Genomic DNA, 16,676 nt, shown 5'->3' with positions numbered 1-16,676 from the left:
CGTTATCACAAACGACCATGCCTGGGCCCAGGTGCAGCGGCTCAAACCATATTGCCGTCTCATCGAGGAGGGCATCCCTCACCTCGGAGGCAGTGTGCTGTCTGTCCCCCAAGCTGATCAGCTTCAGCACAGCCTGTTGACGTCTACCAACGCCAGTGCTGCAACGTTTCCAACTCGTAGCTGGGGTCAATCTAACAGCGGAGGAGGAGGCGGTGGCGGAGGAGGAGGCGGTGGCGGAGGAGGAGGCGGTAGAGGAGGAGGAGGAGGGGGGTGTTCTTCTCGTGTCCCTGCCAGGAATGTTAGGCGGGGAGACGAGGTACACCGGGCCAGTTTGGGAAGCAGTCCCAGCCTCAACTACATTCACCCAGTGTGCCGTCAGTGAAATGTAGCGTCCCTGTCCGCATGCACTTGTCCACGCGTCGGTGGTCAAGTGGACCTTTGTGCAAAGCGCGGAACTAAGGGCCCGCCTGATGTTGAGTGACACGTGCTGGTGCAAGGCGGGGACGGCACACCGGGAGAAGTAGTGACGGCTAGGGACGGCATAGCGAGGTGCCGCAGTTGCCATCAGGTCCAGGAAGGCGGGAGTTTCAACAAGCCGGAACGCCAACATCTCCTGGGCCAGCAGTTTAGCGATGTTGGCGTTCAAGGCTTGCGCGTGTGGGTGGTTAGCAGTGTATTTCTGCCGCCGCTCCAATGTCTGAGAGATGGTGGGTTGTTGTAAAGAAGCGCCTGATGGTGCCTTTGATGGTGCAGGAGAAGGAGATAAGACAGGAACAGGGGAGGATGAGGGAGAAGTCAACAAAGTGGCGGAGGCAGATGAAGTGGTGTCCTGGCTCGTCCTCTGGAGTGCATCGCCAGCACAGTCAGCAGTGGCAGTGGCAGAGGCAGAGGCAGTGGCAGAGGCAGTGGCAGTGGCGTGAACGGCAGGCGGCCTTTGTCCTGCCGTTGCTGCCTGCCACTGATTCCAGTGCTTGGATTCCAAATGACGGCGCATTGAAGTGGTGGACAGGTTGCTCTTCTCAGAGCCCCTAATCAATTTCGAGAGGCAAATTGTGCAGACAACACTATATCTGTCCTCGGCGCATTCCTTGAAAAAACTCCACACCTTCGAGAAACGTGCCCTCGAGGTGGGAGTTTTTCGGGGCTGGGTACGAACTGGAACATCTTGGGAGATTCCGGGTGTGGCCTGGCTTCGCCTAAGCTGCTGACCTCTGCCTCTGCCTCTAGCTACCCTTTTTGGTGCTGCACTTGCCTCAACATCCACACTACTTTCCCCGCTTGACATCCCCCCTGTCCAGGTCGGGTCAGTGTCCTCATCATCCACCACTTCCTCTTCCAACTCCTGTCTCATCTCCTCCTCCCGCACAATGCGCCGGTCAACTGGATGCCCTGACGGCAACTGCGTCACATCATCGTCGATGAGGGTGGGTTGCTGGTCATCCACCACCAAATCGAACGGAGATGGAGGAGACTCTAGTGTTTGAGCATCTGGACACAGATGCTCCTCTGTTAGGTTCGTGGAATCGTGACGTGGAGAGGCAGGTTGAGGGACAATGAAAGGAGCGGAGAACAGCTCTGGGGAGCAGGGACAGTTGGGGTTATTGTTCTATGAAGCTTGGGAATTTTGGGAGGAAGGAGGACAAGACTGTTGGGTAATAGGAGGAGAGGAGGCAGAGTCTGACTGGCTGCTGGACAATGTGCTGTAAGCGTTCTCTGACAGCCATTGCAAGACCTGTTCCTGGTTCTCGGGCCTACTAAGGTTTGTACCCTGCAGTTTAGTTAATGTGGCAAGCAACCCTGGCACTGTGGAGTGGCGCAATGCTTGCTGCCCCACAGGAGTAGGCACGGGACGCCCTGTGGCTTCACTGCTACCTTGCTCCCCAGAACCATTCCCCCGACCTCGCCCACGGCCTCGTCCACGTCCCTTTCCGGGAGCCTTGCGCATTTTGAATTCCCAGTTAGAAATTGGCACTATATACCAGTAGCAAAAATTGTGGGTGCACGTAACCCCAATATATTCTTTGAATTCCCAGTCAGACAATGGCACTATATACCAGTAGCAAGAAATGAGGGTATTTATAACCCCAATATATTCTTTGAATTACCAGTCAGAAACTGGCACTATATGGCAGTAGCAAGAAATGAGGGTATTTATAACCCCAATATATTCTTTGAATTCCCAGTCAGACAATGGCACTGTATACCAGTAGTAAAAATTGTGGGTGCACGTAACCCCAATATATTCTTTGAATTACCAGTCAGAAACTGGCACTATATGGCAGTAGCAAGAAATGAGGGTATTTGTAACCCCAATATATTCTTTGAATTCCCAGTCAGAAACTGGCACTGTATACCAGTAGTAAAAATTGTGGGTGCACGTAACCCCAATATATTCTTTGAATTCCCAGTCAGACAATGGCACTATATGGCAGTAGCAAGAAATGAGGGTATTTATAACCCCAATATATTCTTTGAATTCCCAGTCAGACAATGGCACTGTATACCAGTAGTAAAAATTGTGGGTGCACGTAACCCCAATATATTCTTTGAATTCCCAGTCAGACAATGGCACTATATACCAGTAGCAAGAAATGAGGGTATTTATAACCCCAATATATTCTTTGAATTACCAGTCAGACAATGGCACTATATACCAGTAGCAAGAAATGAGGGTATTTATAACCCCAATATATTCTTTGAATTCCCAGTCAGACAATGGCACTGTATACCAGTAGTAAAAATTGTGGGTGCACGTAACCCCAATATATTCTTTGAATTCCCAGTCAGACAATGGCACTATATACCAGTAGCAAAAATTGTGGGTGTATATAGCCCCAATTCATTCTTTGAATTCCCAGTCAGACAATGGCACTGTATACCAGTAGTAAAAATTGTGGGTGCACGTAACCCCAATATATTCTTTGAATTCCCAGTCAGACAATGGCACTATATACCAGTAGCAAAAATTATGGGTGTATATAGCCCCAATTCTATTGCTAGGGGACTTGCAGGGTATTTCTGGGGTGAAGGTGGGGGGGCACACCGTTGGAACGGGTATCGGGGGTATATATCGGGTATACGGGAATACACTGTCAGTGTATTCCATTCATGATCCTGGGAAAGCTGGGTTGCGGCGATTGAGCCCGTCAGTGCCACGTTACACTGACAAGCTTCTCCCTGGAATTTAGCTCTTACAAGAGCTGTTGTGGTTGTCTTCTCCTTCCTATCCTAGCCTGTCCCTGCCTACCCAGAATCTAAGCCCTAGCTAGCTGGACGGAAACCTCTGTCCCCGGTGAATTGCAAGCTCAGAATGACGCGAAGCTGGGCGGCGCTGTTCTTTTAAATTAGAGGTCACATGTTTTCGGCAGCCAATGGGTTTTGCCTACTTTTCTCAACGTCACCGGTGTCGTAGTTCCTGTCCCACCTACCCTGCGCTGTTATTGGAGCAAAAAAGGCGCCAGGGAAGGTGGGAGGGGAATCGAGTAATGGCGCACTTTACCACGCGGTGTTCGATTCGATTCGAACATGCCGAACAGCCTAATATCCGATCGAACATGAGTTCGATAGAACACTGTTCGCTCATCTCTAATTTTTACTTTGTACTTCCTCTTTTTGTCTATATCATGAAATATGTTGAACCTTTTATCCACTGGAACAGGACTCATATTAACATAATACCATTCAGACATATTGTTTGTCCTGTTGAGGAATGGACTGCACAACATCTATGAAGGTCTCTTGTGACAACTTGTGGCATGTTAGTATCCCTGTGGTGTGGTGCGCCTGTTATTACCACTCCCTTTGTCTAAAGCTGGCCATATACAAAATTTTTGTTGTCTGAAATGCCCAAAGATTTGTCTGACAACAGACGTTGGTCTCCCAAAAGTAGGTGAGTCATGGTTGATATCTTTGACCAGTGGTCGGAAGAGAAATAAAATGAGGTTTAGCATGATTGTCCACAATCATCAGCCAACTTGCATAGACTCACTGCACCATTGATCGGGTAGTTAGCTGTTACTGTTAGTATTATTTGTACAAATAGAAAATAGGATGCAGTCGCAACAACAGCCACAATTACTAACAAAAAGGAACATGGGAAGAATATGCAAATCTGACATCCATGATGTAATTAGGATGCCAGTGCCTCAAGTATGCACACCAATAGAGGGCGCTGACTGAGAATGTGCAAGTCTATCTTCCATAATGTAATTAGGATGCCAGTGCCTCAAGTATGCACACCAATAGAGGGCGCTGACTGAGAATATGCAAGTCTATCTTCCATACTGTAATTAGGAAGACAGAGTCTCAGTCAAGCAAATCTATAGAGGGCGCTCCCTTTAACATCATGCCGACCTTCTCAGAGGCCTTTGTTTGCAATGATGTTGTGATTTTACCAGATACAGTCTCTCAGCCAAGGACAGCTGTTTCGATGTACTTGCATCTCATCAGCTTGGCGCAGAGAGGACTGATCTGGCAGAGGTGAGAGGCTTAGACAGGGTTGGGGGGATATCATCACTCCATAGGGAGAGAACCACCATTTAGGTGTGTGGAGTCTTATTAAGCCGTGAGCGCTCCACTGCAAAGGAACATGGGAAGAATATGCAAATCTGGGGAGCGCCCTCTATAGGTTTGCTTGACTGAGACTCAGTCTTCCTAATTACATCATGGAAGATAGACTTGCACATTCTCAGTCAGCGCCCTCTATTGGTGTGCATACTTGAGGCACTGGCATCCTAATTACATCATGGAAGACAGATTTGCATATTCTTCCCATGTTCCTTTGCACAGGGGAGCGCTCATGGCTTAATAAGACTCCACACACCTAAATGGTGGTTCTCTCCCTATGGAGTGACAATATCCCCTTAACAAAAAGGAGAAATAGAAGACATATTGGATACCAGTCATTTGGCCCAGTAACTATAATTTAGAACAGTAGAATTTCTACCAAAAAAATATTGTTCTGTTTAGATACATGTTACATTTCTATGATTCTAAATGCAGTACCATGGCATGGTGTCACTCAGACTGGAAGACGAGGCTTTCAACTTCAACAAAGCAGCCATGTTATCAGTGAGGAATCATGGTCAGCAAAGGATGGGCGCTTCCTCTCAAAAGACAGAGCATCTACAGTCAGACAGGGCTCTGGTGACCACTGATCTTTCAGCAGCAAACCAAGTAAGTATTATGTAATATTTAAGTTTAAATTAATATAAAATAGTAAACCACTTTCTCTGTGCTTCACATGTGTATATAAATAACAAGACAGAGTATATGAGGTGTATTATGCCAATAAGACTGGTGATGATTATAAAAATAGTAAACTACAGTGAAAGCTTAAGCTGACCACCCAAATTTGCAAAGAAAAATTGTCTTTTATAGGAATAGTCCACTCAAAGGAAATAGTATACAGCATGTAGATTAAAGAATGATATTCAGGGCCAGCGATCCATTGCCATGATAGCTGACAGCCTATTGAAGGACTCCTGACTGGCCTGAGATTTATTTGTATCAAAGGCCGCTATGTGCTGTAAATGCTGCAAATTTTTACATATAAAAATTAAAAAAAATTAAATTAAATACAAACATATTAGGTAGCCCTGTTTCCAAAAACACCCTATCTACAAACTTTATTATATTATACACTCACCGGCCACTTTATTAGGTACACCATGCTAGTAACGGGTTGGACCCCCTTTTGCCTTCAGAACTGCCTCAATTCTTCATGGCATAGATTCAACAAGGTGCTGGAAGCATTCCTCAGAGATTTTGGTCCATATTGACATGATGGCATCACACAGTTGCCGCAGATTTGTCGGCTGCACATCCATGATGCGAATCTCCCGTTCCACCACATCCCAAAGATGCTCTATTGGATTGAGATCTGGTGACTGTGGAGGCCATTGGAGTACAGTGAATTCATTGTCATGTTCAAGAAACCAGTCTGAGATGATTCCAGCTTTATGACATGGCGCATTATCCTGTTGAAAGTAGCCATCAGATGTTGGGTACATTGTGGTCATAAAGGGATGGACATGGTCAGCAACAATACTCAGGTAGGCTTTGCAACGATGCTCAATTGGTACCAAGGGGCCCAAAGAGTGCCAAGAAAATATTCCCCACACCATGACACCACCACCACCAGCCTGAACCGTTGATACAAGGCAGGATGGATCCATGCTTTCATGTTGTTGACGCCAAATTCTGACCCTACCATCTGAATGTCGCAGCAGAAATCGAGACTCATCAGACCAGGCAACGTTTTTCCAATCTTCAATTGTCCAATTTCGATGAGCTTGTGCAAATTGTAGCCTCAGTTTCCTGTTCTTAGCTGAAAGGAGTGGCACCTGGTGTGGTCTTCTGCTGCTGTAGCCCATCTGCCTCAAAGTTCGACGTACTGTGCGTTCAGAGATGCTCTTCTGGCTACCTTGGTTGTAACGGGTGGCTATTTGAGTCACTGTTGCCTTTCTATCAGCTCGAACCAGTCTGGCCATTCTCCTCTGACCTCTGGCATCAACAACGCATTTCCGCCCACAGAACTGCCGCTCACTGGATGTTTTTTCTTTTTCAGACCATTCTCTGTAAACCCTAGAGATGGTTGTGCGTGAAAATCCCAGTAGATCACCAGTTTCTGAAATACTCAGACCAGCCCTTCTGGTACCAACAACCATGCCACATTCAAAGGCACTCAAATCACCTTTCTTCCCCATACTGATGCTCGGTTTGAACTGCAGGAGATTGTCTTGACCATGTCTACATGCCTAAATGCACTGAGTTGCCGCCATGTGATTGGCTGTTTAGAAATTAAGTGTTAACGAGCAGTTGGACAGGTGTACCTAATAAAGTGGCCGGTGAGTGTATTTTTCTAATACATTGAGGACTGTAGTGGGAAAAGAATAGAATGAGTCAAACCACAGTTTTCAGTTTTACCTTAAAAATTTCAATAAAAAGCAATAGATATTCCCCAAAATAGTATGACTAAAAAATACACCTGGACTCCCCCCCTTAAAGACGCCTTATGCAATGAGCTTAATCTTATTAAATGCTTTGAAAATCTCAACTATATCATGTCTTGAAAATTCTACATAAACAATCTAATCTAGTGTGAAAAAAGAGTATTAGTGCAATAAATACTTTACTGTTTTTAACATATTTTTGTCATTATATGTTTATTTTAGAAGAACACTATGCAGTTTCCTAAAGAATGTACTCCCGGCTTAAAAGGACTCTTACATTTTGATCAAAAGAGTCACAAGCTTTTCCAGTGTGATGGTTTAGCATGGAATGCCTGGGTAGCTGCAGCCAAGGTATTATCCTTACGTTATTGCTTTTCATTTCATACTGTAGGGTGCTATATATCAACAAACTGTATAGGACTCCTTACAGAATCTGTAGCTTTTTTATGGTGATACTGTATGGTGATATAGTGATTTTTATGACCATACTGAAGCTTGGATTTGATCGATGCTCATATAGGAATAAAAAAAGGAAACGCAATAAGGATCATGTAGAAAATGAATGGTAGTCTTTTTCCTGTTCCTTGGTACCATGTACTTCTGATAGGGGAACAGGACCTCCCCTGTTCCTTAATGCTATGTCTCACCTGAGATTGTTCTTTGGGCTTTTTTCAGAAGAAAAAGCTGTTTGTGTCATCAGTGATTGGAAATTTTATCTATGATTTTTCCCCTGTTTTGCCTTATTATGCATAAAAAAGGTTTTCCCACAACCTCTTTGGAAAATATGTCATCCTTCCTAATCCCAATCGATTAAATGGCAAAAACACGTAGAGGCTACAGGAGAAATGAAGAATAACGTGCCAATCATTCAATTTAATGTCAGGTCCACTAAGGCCAAGGCCCCATGGGCAGCACTAACGCGCCGAAGGAAGAACCGCTGCGTGAATGCATTGCGATTCTTTCCGCAGCGCTTTTAAGAGAAAGTTCGCAGAATTTTCCTCTGCAGACTTTCTCTTAACATTATAACTACAGGAAAGCCACCATCGTTTCCGTAGATATAATTGACATGCTGCGATTTGCAAAGCCGCAACGGTTTTGCAAATCGCAGAGTGTCCGCACTGCGTTTTTTTTCCGCAAAGTGGGCATGGGATTGGCATGAATCCCATCCACTTTGTCTGCACTGTACAACGCCGCGATTTACCCCGCAGCGTCTCTGCTGCAGGTAATTTGCGGCGTTTACGTCCCGTGGGGCCCTGGCCTAAAGGAGCTTTCCATTCTCTCTTCTAGAGGACTCTTTAGTTTGACATCAGTATACATTAATAATATATGAACCAGTGTTGCCATTATGAGAACAACTCCTGTGAGAGTAACTGTATCATTTACATATCACAGCTATTCAGTGATTTTCATTTTATTTTAGATATTTTTAAAAAAATATTTTCCATAATGTAGGCTTGGGAGCACAGACCATCAGATGAACAGTAAATTTGGTAGCTATAGCATTCATAGGTCATGTACACAAGTGAAAGAGAACAATTATTGTAGAAGGAACCCACATAATTGCCTAGATAACAATCTATGCTAAACTAATGGCAAGCACAAGTTCCATTTTTTATGTATGTTTTTTATTGAATTATTTTTATGAATTTTTGTTATCCCCTCTACAAATCATCTTTGGAACACAGTCTTCTCTGTCTGTTATAAGAGGGCAGTATATAGGAGTTACAACAGAATTTATTTGCCTGTATAATGATGTGATTTTTCATAAAATTCTATTAAGGGGATGGTTTAGATTGTGTACGGATAGGTCTGTGTGGAGACAGCTCTGTTGTTGGGTGACTTTTTGATATATATGAGAGTATAGTTATTTGCCTACCATTTCTCTCCCATTTCTGCCCCTTCTGTCCCCTCATTTCCACTATATATACCAAAAGATTCCCTTAAAGGAATAGAAGCTAAAGATAAAAAAATTTTAATGATTTTTTTTTTTTGCTATACTGTATCAATTTTGGCATTATTATATATGAGATCTCTGATTGTTCTAATTGTTTTTGTAAAAACTTGTAAGACAGATCCCTATCTCTCCATGTGGTTCTAATAGGACATAAGTTAGATGTATCAGGGATAGTGGAGATTTCCCACTCAGGATCTATGGCATAGACATAGGTGGGGCATTAGTTAGGTGCGCACAAGTCCAGGTGATTCCCGCAGACATATTAAAGTTTTTTACATGTCAGAGTAACATGCAGCACCTGAGCAGGACATTATACGTTCTCTTCTAGATAATATGGTGGATATAGCCATGGTTTGATGCACTACATTATATGTGTTATGTATGCTCATATTTATACCTTGTTTCATGTAGTTTTAATGAAAATATGTTGTATATAGAACTTGGTGATTATAGGAAACTAATGATTGGCTCTTTGTTACAAGGGCGGGGATTGGTGGTTTCTTACATAAATTACACTGGAGTAGATGTGTTTATTTGCACTTGAGAAAGGTTCCCGTGAGGACCGATACGTGGTGTATTGCTTTTTCCAATTAAAGGACATTTTCCATCTATACAAGTTTCTGGGAGACCAGATTGTTTACTTTTAAAATTTGAGTTACAGCAGGTTTACATGGTCAGATTTTCTGCCTGAAAGAACACGATCAGGATTATAAGTCGATACCCACTTAAAGGAAATAATGTTTATTTTCTTTGAAGTGAGTTTCAAATAGAATGGCAGGCTTCTTGACGACTAGCCATGATACAGATAGATGGCTTACAGACACTACAGAAGCATTCTTAGAGGGTGATTTACCAGCTTATACTCTTAATTTATCTATCTCAGCATCATTTCGGAGGCTTATTCGCACGTACAAGGACCACCTTACATCATTTTGGGAAGTGCAATCATTAGAAGCCTATATCAAAAGCAACATAGTTCCCAGGGGACTCAGAATCAATATCCCTGCAGCCCCACGACTTAGATCACAAGTCTTCCTAGAAAAGTGGGAAAAGGAGTCAATAGAATCATCTCTCTGTTTAATGAAGGTTTTGTTGGAAGAGGAGAAGTCTGTGCTGGCTAAAACTAGTGAGGAGGATCTAAAAGATCAGATTGAATTTATTAAGAAATTTTCTACTAGTGCAGACTTTGAGAGTGGAGAAAGTACTCTGTAACAGACGGTTTAACGCTCCATTGTGTTCATGAGAGAGTGGAAACTCTTTTAATACAAAAGAGATATTGAGGATTTTAGAGAAGGCAGGATTTTTGATTTCTCAAAGGGAACTAACTGTAGGGGAAATATCGATACGGAACCATCCTCTTCACAGTGTGAAGGTTCAGATAGTCAGGCAACAGGACCAAGACACAGACGTGATAAGGGCACTTTCCCCAATTGGGGTGGTCCTCAAAGTAATTTGAGTCAGAGGAGAGGTAGAAGTTGTTGGGGACATTAAAGGGTCCTCATAAGAGTATGTTGCAGAGTTCCAAATTAAATAATTAACAGGCCTAGATGGGCTACCACCCATTGGGCCTGGAGAAGCCACACACACACACACACACGCAGCTGATAGTGTATCAAGTGAGTTCTGATTTTATTATAAGAAAAAGGTAGTTTAAATACATTACAGACAAAGAGCTGGCTTGGCTATTCTAATTAGTACAATCATGATTGGTCATAGAGATATAAGATAAGCCTGGCACATGACTATTGGCTGAGGCTCATTATAATCTGCATCTCATTATAACTTTCCAAACTGGGATGGACTTTCCCATGAAACAAAGAAGGATTCAAAATACTTATGTGTGAGCTAACATCCCAGACTGTCTATATGTATATATCATGGCTTGAGAGATAAGATGACATGTTCCAACTTGATTAACAATGAGCTATATAGATTCTGTGTCTGTACACTCTAAGTGACCTTCATATACCATAAAATATGACAGAGTGCCCAGATACCATAAGATTAGTACTTTTGTTGGTTATTTGTCCATACATCATGTAAAGGAGATAAGAGATATACAAAGTCAGCTGCATCTTCTCAAAATGAGGCCCTTGAGAGATAAGGATTAGCAACCTATGTTCATTATCACATTCCTTAAAGTCTAACAAAGGGCCTCCTTGACTTAAGCAGAAAATACATACTTATGTGAAAGAGTACAAGATGGCTGCCAAAATACAAAGATGGAGGACTTAACTCTAACAAAGTCAAGGTGGAAGGAACTCGGGGGGTGGGGGGTGTTGGGTTTATCAGCGGGTCCCCAGACATCAGACTAACTCCTTCGGACAAGAAAATGAAGGAATGCTGTGCATTTGATAAAGATGAGATGCCAATCATCAATCTCTCATCTCAACCATTGTCTTCTATTGAGGAAGTTGTCCTCACTAGCCAGCTTTTTGAAACGCGTCAGGTGTGAATATAATTCCTTGGGTTAGGGTTATTGTCAGAATGGTAGGGGAGCTGCTGCTTATAGTAGCCGTTCAATTAGACCACTAGGCAGCCTTCAATATCCTCTATGCATCACCTACAGCCCTGTTATTAGGAGGCACTCTGCTGTTAGCTTTGATACAGTGAGGCAGGTGACAATTATAGTCAGTGGCCATCACAGTTATTTCCTACAATATTAGGGGAGACAGTGTGTGACACTTCGCTGTGGGATAGGTGGCTACCCTTGAGCGCCATCCCTCTTTTTGGATTTTGGGTCCAGGTTTTTTCACACCAGTATCTGGGTAGTAATCTTTTTTGTAGCCCAGTTATCTCTGGCTGTTGACCATACAGTTTGACACTGCTGTATACAGTGTTTAATTGAATTGTATTCTATTCTTTTTAATGGTATTAATAAAGAATTGAGTTTTAATACATCCATTTAGATAGGCAACACTCACTCACCTATTTCTCTTTTTTGTCAGTCATTTAAAGGGTGTTTTGCACAGACTGATGCAAACTGCATAAGGGTGAATGATCACTATGACACTCAATAGCCCCATACTGTTTGGATATTGTAAACAGGGGATGTGCTGTCAACAATAATGAGACCAGATAGCATACAGTAATTTGAGGGTTTGTAGGGTGATGGATGCCTTGTTTACACCAGGCAATAATTGGTGTGCTTCTAGCAATGCTTTTTCACTTGACCCTTTATTGTATGTCATAAATAGGAGGCTAAAATAATCAAATAAAAAAATACAATCCCTGTAGCTCATATGTCTGATGTTAAAGTGAAGATTGTAGAAATAGGAATATATTTCCTACACTATATTACAAACTAAATAATTATTAAGTAATGTTCTATGGTGTTAGCACTTTCTGTGCTTTTGCTGTATTTCTGTTTCTATCTCAATTTTCTTCATTTGCAGTGCAGGATTTCTAATAATTAAACATATTTTCCTGGAGTAGCATCCCCAGCTAAATACAATATGGCCACATTAAAGCAGTTTCCACTTTGTGGTTTCTCCTAAGCTCTGTTATTCAGCTGTGCTCAGGCTAAAGTAATTGAGCCCATATCCTGGAAAGAAGCCATTTTTCTATTAATTATAAATTGTATATGTTTCAGGCAACAAAATGTCCATTTGGCTGGACTCCATATGACAACAGCTGCTACAAAGACATCACTGAGCAGAAGGCCACATGGATCACAGCAGCCCGGATATGTCGAGAACAGTAAGAGCTCTATTTTCATAATTAACATAAAATGAATATATCTTGCCATTTCTTGACCATAACTTATGTTATAGATTCAGTATTTGAATATTTTACCTAATATTTTACATATACAATTGATGATTTGTAACTTTATTAATTGCTTAATTTACCCATGGGCTTCCATGTAAAGTGTGAGGTAAGATTGATATAGAGTCATTGCCATGTATTTATACAGCAGGATCTACTGCTTGCAGTTCAATTGGTCATTGTCCTACTTCATTCACTTTAGTACATGGTGCTTTTCAAATGTGTCTATAAACTTTCAGGTCTGCAGTAAATTTTTTACTCACTTGGTTAAACTGCAAGGACTGCAAAGATTCCATCCTCATCCAGTCCAATGATGAATACACTGCAGCAGGAGCTTGCACAAAAATATAGGATTCAATATTAACCCCTTCCCAACATCCGCTGTACTAGTACGGCAGATGCCAGTTGCTTAAAGGGGTATTCCCACGTCGCATACTCACCAGTCTTAGTTGCTGTAAAATCTTCTGTCTTCCTGCTTTGTTGCGTCATTGGTGGGCGTGGTTACATATGCAAAGCCAGCGGCGAGATGCCGCTGGCCCTGCGTGCACGCTCATAGATAGTGAGACCAGTCTAGCCTTCACAATGCAAATACAGACCCGGCATCCGCCTCTCTCTATTACAGCGGATGCCGGGTCTGTATTCGCATTGTGAAGGCTAGACTGGTCTCACTATCTATGAGCGTGCATGCAGGGCCAGCGGCATCTCACCGCTGGCTTTGCATATGTGAATACAGACCCGGCATCTGCTGTAATAGAGAGGCGGATGCAGGGGAGTGTAGACGCCGAGACAGATGCCTGCAACATCGCTATGCTCCTGCCCTGCATGAAGCCAGCAGCGGCAGGAGCGATGCTGTTATTCCACTCCACCCCCCCCCCCCCCAGCAATATCGCTCCTGCTGCTGCTAGGTTCATGCAGGGCAGGAGCATAGCAATGTTGCAGGCATCTGTGCCGGCGTCTAACCGTCTCCGGCATCCGCATCTCTATTACAGCGGATGCCGGGTCTGTATTGGCGGCCCCTTCCCCCCAAAGGGTGAACTACCTCCCCCTCCAGGCTCGCTCCCCTGCACTTAGCCCCTCCCCCCTCAGAGCAGCAGATACATCACTTGACTTATGACCAGATAAGTCAAGGGATGTGTAAAAAAAAAAAAGAATAACGTAAGATAGTGGACAAACAAAGCAGTTTTGCTGCAGCAATGTATTTAGGAAAAGTCTTACATTCACATTAACAAGCAGTATAGATAGGATCCTTGCGATGGGACAACCCCTTTAAACATGCAAACTGGCATTAACCCCTGTGGTGCTTCGGTCAAAGCTGGCAGTGCGTGGGTGGCACCATTTTTATGGGGATTGCTGGCACCCAGAGCAAGTTCCAGGTACGGCTTCCCGTTGCTATGACAGCCGGGAGACTTGTAAGGGCTCCTCAGCCTGTCATTTAATACATTCTATTGCAGGCTACTCTATGTAGTCTGCAATAGAACTGCCATATTTTTGCAATGCATTACAATGCATTAGCATTGTAATGCATTGTATTAGTAATCAGACCCCCCTGGGGTTCAAGGCAAAACAAAGGATGAAAAAAAAATTATAAAAAAAAAATATTAAAAATTCAAATCCCCCCCCCTTTCCCTAGAACACATATAAAAGTAGTTAAATACTGTGAAACACATACACATTAGGTATTCATGTGTCCGAAAATGCCTGGTCTACTAATCTATAAAAATATTTTTAGTATAAAATATTTTAAGTAAAAAATGCCAAACTGCAGGTTTTTCACTGTTTTGCCTGTGATAAAAAAATTGAATAAAAAGTGATTAAACCAATAGCAATTCCCCAAAATGGTATAACTAAAAAGTATACCACATGAAAACACGTCATATACATCCCCGTACACGGAAGTATAAAAAAGTTACAGGTGCCAGAATATGGCAACTTTTAGAAAAAAAAAAAAAATTGGCACAGTTTTGGATTTTTGTTAAGGGATCAAAATGTAAATAAACCATATAAATTTGGTATCCTCAAAATCGTACCCAAACATAGAATACAGACAACATGTCATTTTGGCTGCACATGAATGCCGTAAAAATGAAGCCTGTAAGAAAGTCGCACAAATTTATTGCATTTATTCTTCAAATGCATCCTATTCTGATTTTTTTTCCAGCTTCCCAGTACAATGTACAGAATAATTTAAGGTAGCACCGTGAAGAAAATTTTTTCCCGCAAACATTAAGACCTCATATGGCTCTGAGAGCAGAAAAATAAAAATGTTATGGGGTTTGGAAAGGTGGGGGTCAAAAATGAAAACCGAAAATTGAAAAATGCCCGTGGTGGGAAGGGGTTAAAGGTATAAGGACTTCTGTTCACTGATGGGCAATACAAATATTTATATTGTATTGACTATCTGTTTAGTGGAATTCTGCTTTTTCACTTGACAAATTATATCTGAAAAAAATGCAGCTACCATTCGGCACGGCTAGATACATAGAGATTGTTATTGCGGACAAATATTAGTTTAAGCAAACAAATAGGTGGTATAGGTGTTAGTAGATTTCATTTTCTTTTGAACAGACATCCTGAAACGCGCCAGAAATATTAAGGAGAATCCTTAACTAAATTTTCTCTGTCTTCATACTAGACAGGATTAGGAAATGTGGGCCAATACCCCATGCATGGTCTAACTTGTAAAGTTACATAGCTATGTTTGCATCATGTGCATTTATGACCTTTAGATGGCAGCAGCGGCCTAACACTGATTTACTGTCCATGAAAATTCCTTAGTCCTACTGTATGTGAGTTTTAACCAGTGCTTTCTCATTTAGTAACTACTCTTGGCATGTGTTTTCCTTCCATTGTGCATAACCTTAAATGTATCAGCATTGACCTTCATTTCCCACTTCTCAACCCAAGCCTCCAAAATATTCACATCTATTTGGAGCAAATCACTGTCCTCCATTATGCTAAAGATCAACTCTATTTCTATTGTGCTTTACATATGTAGCATCTTCTGCAAAAAGTGCCCGCAATTCCAGCACAGGGTGGGGGGGCTGGGAGTCCCTCACTTCTCCTCTCACTACCCACCGATAGTGAAGACACAGTGGTGGATAGTGAGAGCACAAAGGCCGCCAATCTAGCAATAACCCCTTAGATGTTACAGTTGCTATTGTGTTAAATGGTAGGGGGTCCCTCTAGTAGGCATCAGCATCTACACAAATGTGATCACAAGGCACTGATGCCAGAACATGGTAGCCTAATGAAGACTCCAAGTCTACCTGTCTACCTTCTATTACAAGCATGGCTTAACATTTCTCGACTGACTGCATAATACATTGCACTGCATAAATTTGGAGCACTCAGAGGAACTTGTATGCTCCTGTTTTTCTGGTCACTGGGATTAACAGTGGCACCCTCATCAATCACACACTTACAGGGAATAAGCATCTTTAGTGGGAATACTCTTTTTCAGAATATTTCAGGATAGTATCTCTTATAGGGTTGAGCGATCGTGTTCGGAAAAGATCAGATTCCGATCGGCGATCGAGAAAATTTCACGATCGCCATCGGAATTCCGAACACGATCTTTTTATGTGGGATCGAGATCGGTGATTTTTCCCACAATGCATTGCTTAGCCTTCACACGGAGTATACAATGTATATTCAGTGTGAAGGCTCCGCTGCAGTTCCATAGGAATGAATGGAAGCAGCTGACACACAGCCTTAACCCCCTGCGCGCCGGCTGCCTTCATTCATTCGAATGGAAGGCTAAACTAAATCTCTAGCAGCTACTTACCTCTAGAGATGGCTGCTCCAGTGCCCTCCTTCTTCTTGCCTCGCTGCCGCGCCTCCCAGGTTAGTGTTTAAAGCGCTAGGTAGGCGGGGCTTGTGGCTTAGTGTGGGCGGGTACAGGGCGAGGAGACGTGACGTCTCCCCTCCCAGTACCCGCCCACACTCTCCTAACCCGCCCACACTCTCCTAACCTGGCAGGGAGGGGGCAGCGAAGAGAGAAG

General features: G+C 42.8%; 1 protein-coding gene across 1 annotated transcript in view; it reads left to right on the top strand.

Moving 5' to 3' along the window:
- FREM1 (FRAS1 related extracellular matrix 1) overlaps positions 1-16,676 on the top strand; it is a 176,080-nt gene that overhangs the window by 151,234 nt on the left and 8,170 nt on the right. The window contains exons 33-35 of the mRNA XM_075279348.1: positions 5,002-5,175; positions 7,176-7,304; positions 12,500-12,606. Coding sequence (XP_075135449.1) covers positions 5,002-5,175; positions 7,176-7,304; positions 12,500-12,606 — 410 coding nt within the window. The remainder of the gene's footprint in view (positions 1-5,001; positions 5,176-7,175; positions 7,305-12,499; positions 12,607-16,676) is intronic.

Source organism: Leptodactylus fuscus, chromosome 1 (genome assembly GCF_031893055.1).
Source record: "Leptodactylus fuscus isolate aLepFus1 chromosome 1, aLepFus1.hap2, whole genome shotgun sequence".
In the NCBI taxonomy this organism is placed as follows: Eukaryota; Metazoa; Chordata; class Amphibia; order Anura; family Leptodactylidae; genus Leptodactylus; species Leptodactylus fuscus.
This window is presented reverse-complemented; position numbering and strand designations above follow the sequence as displayed.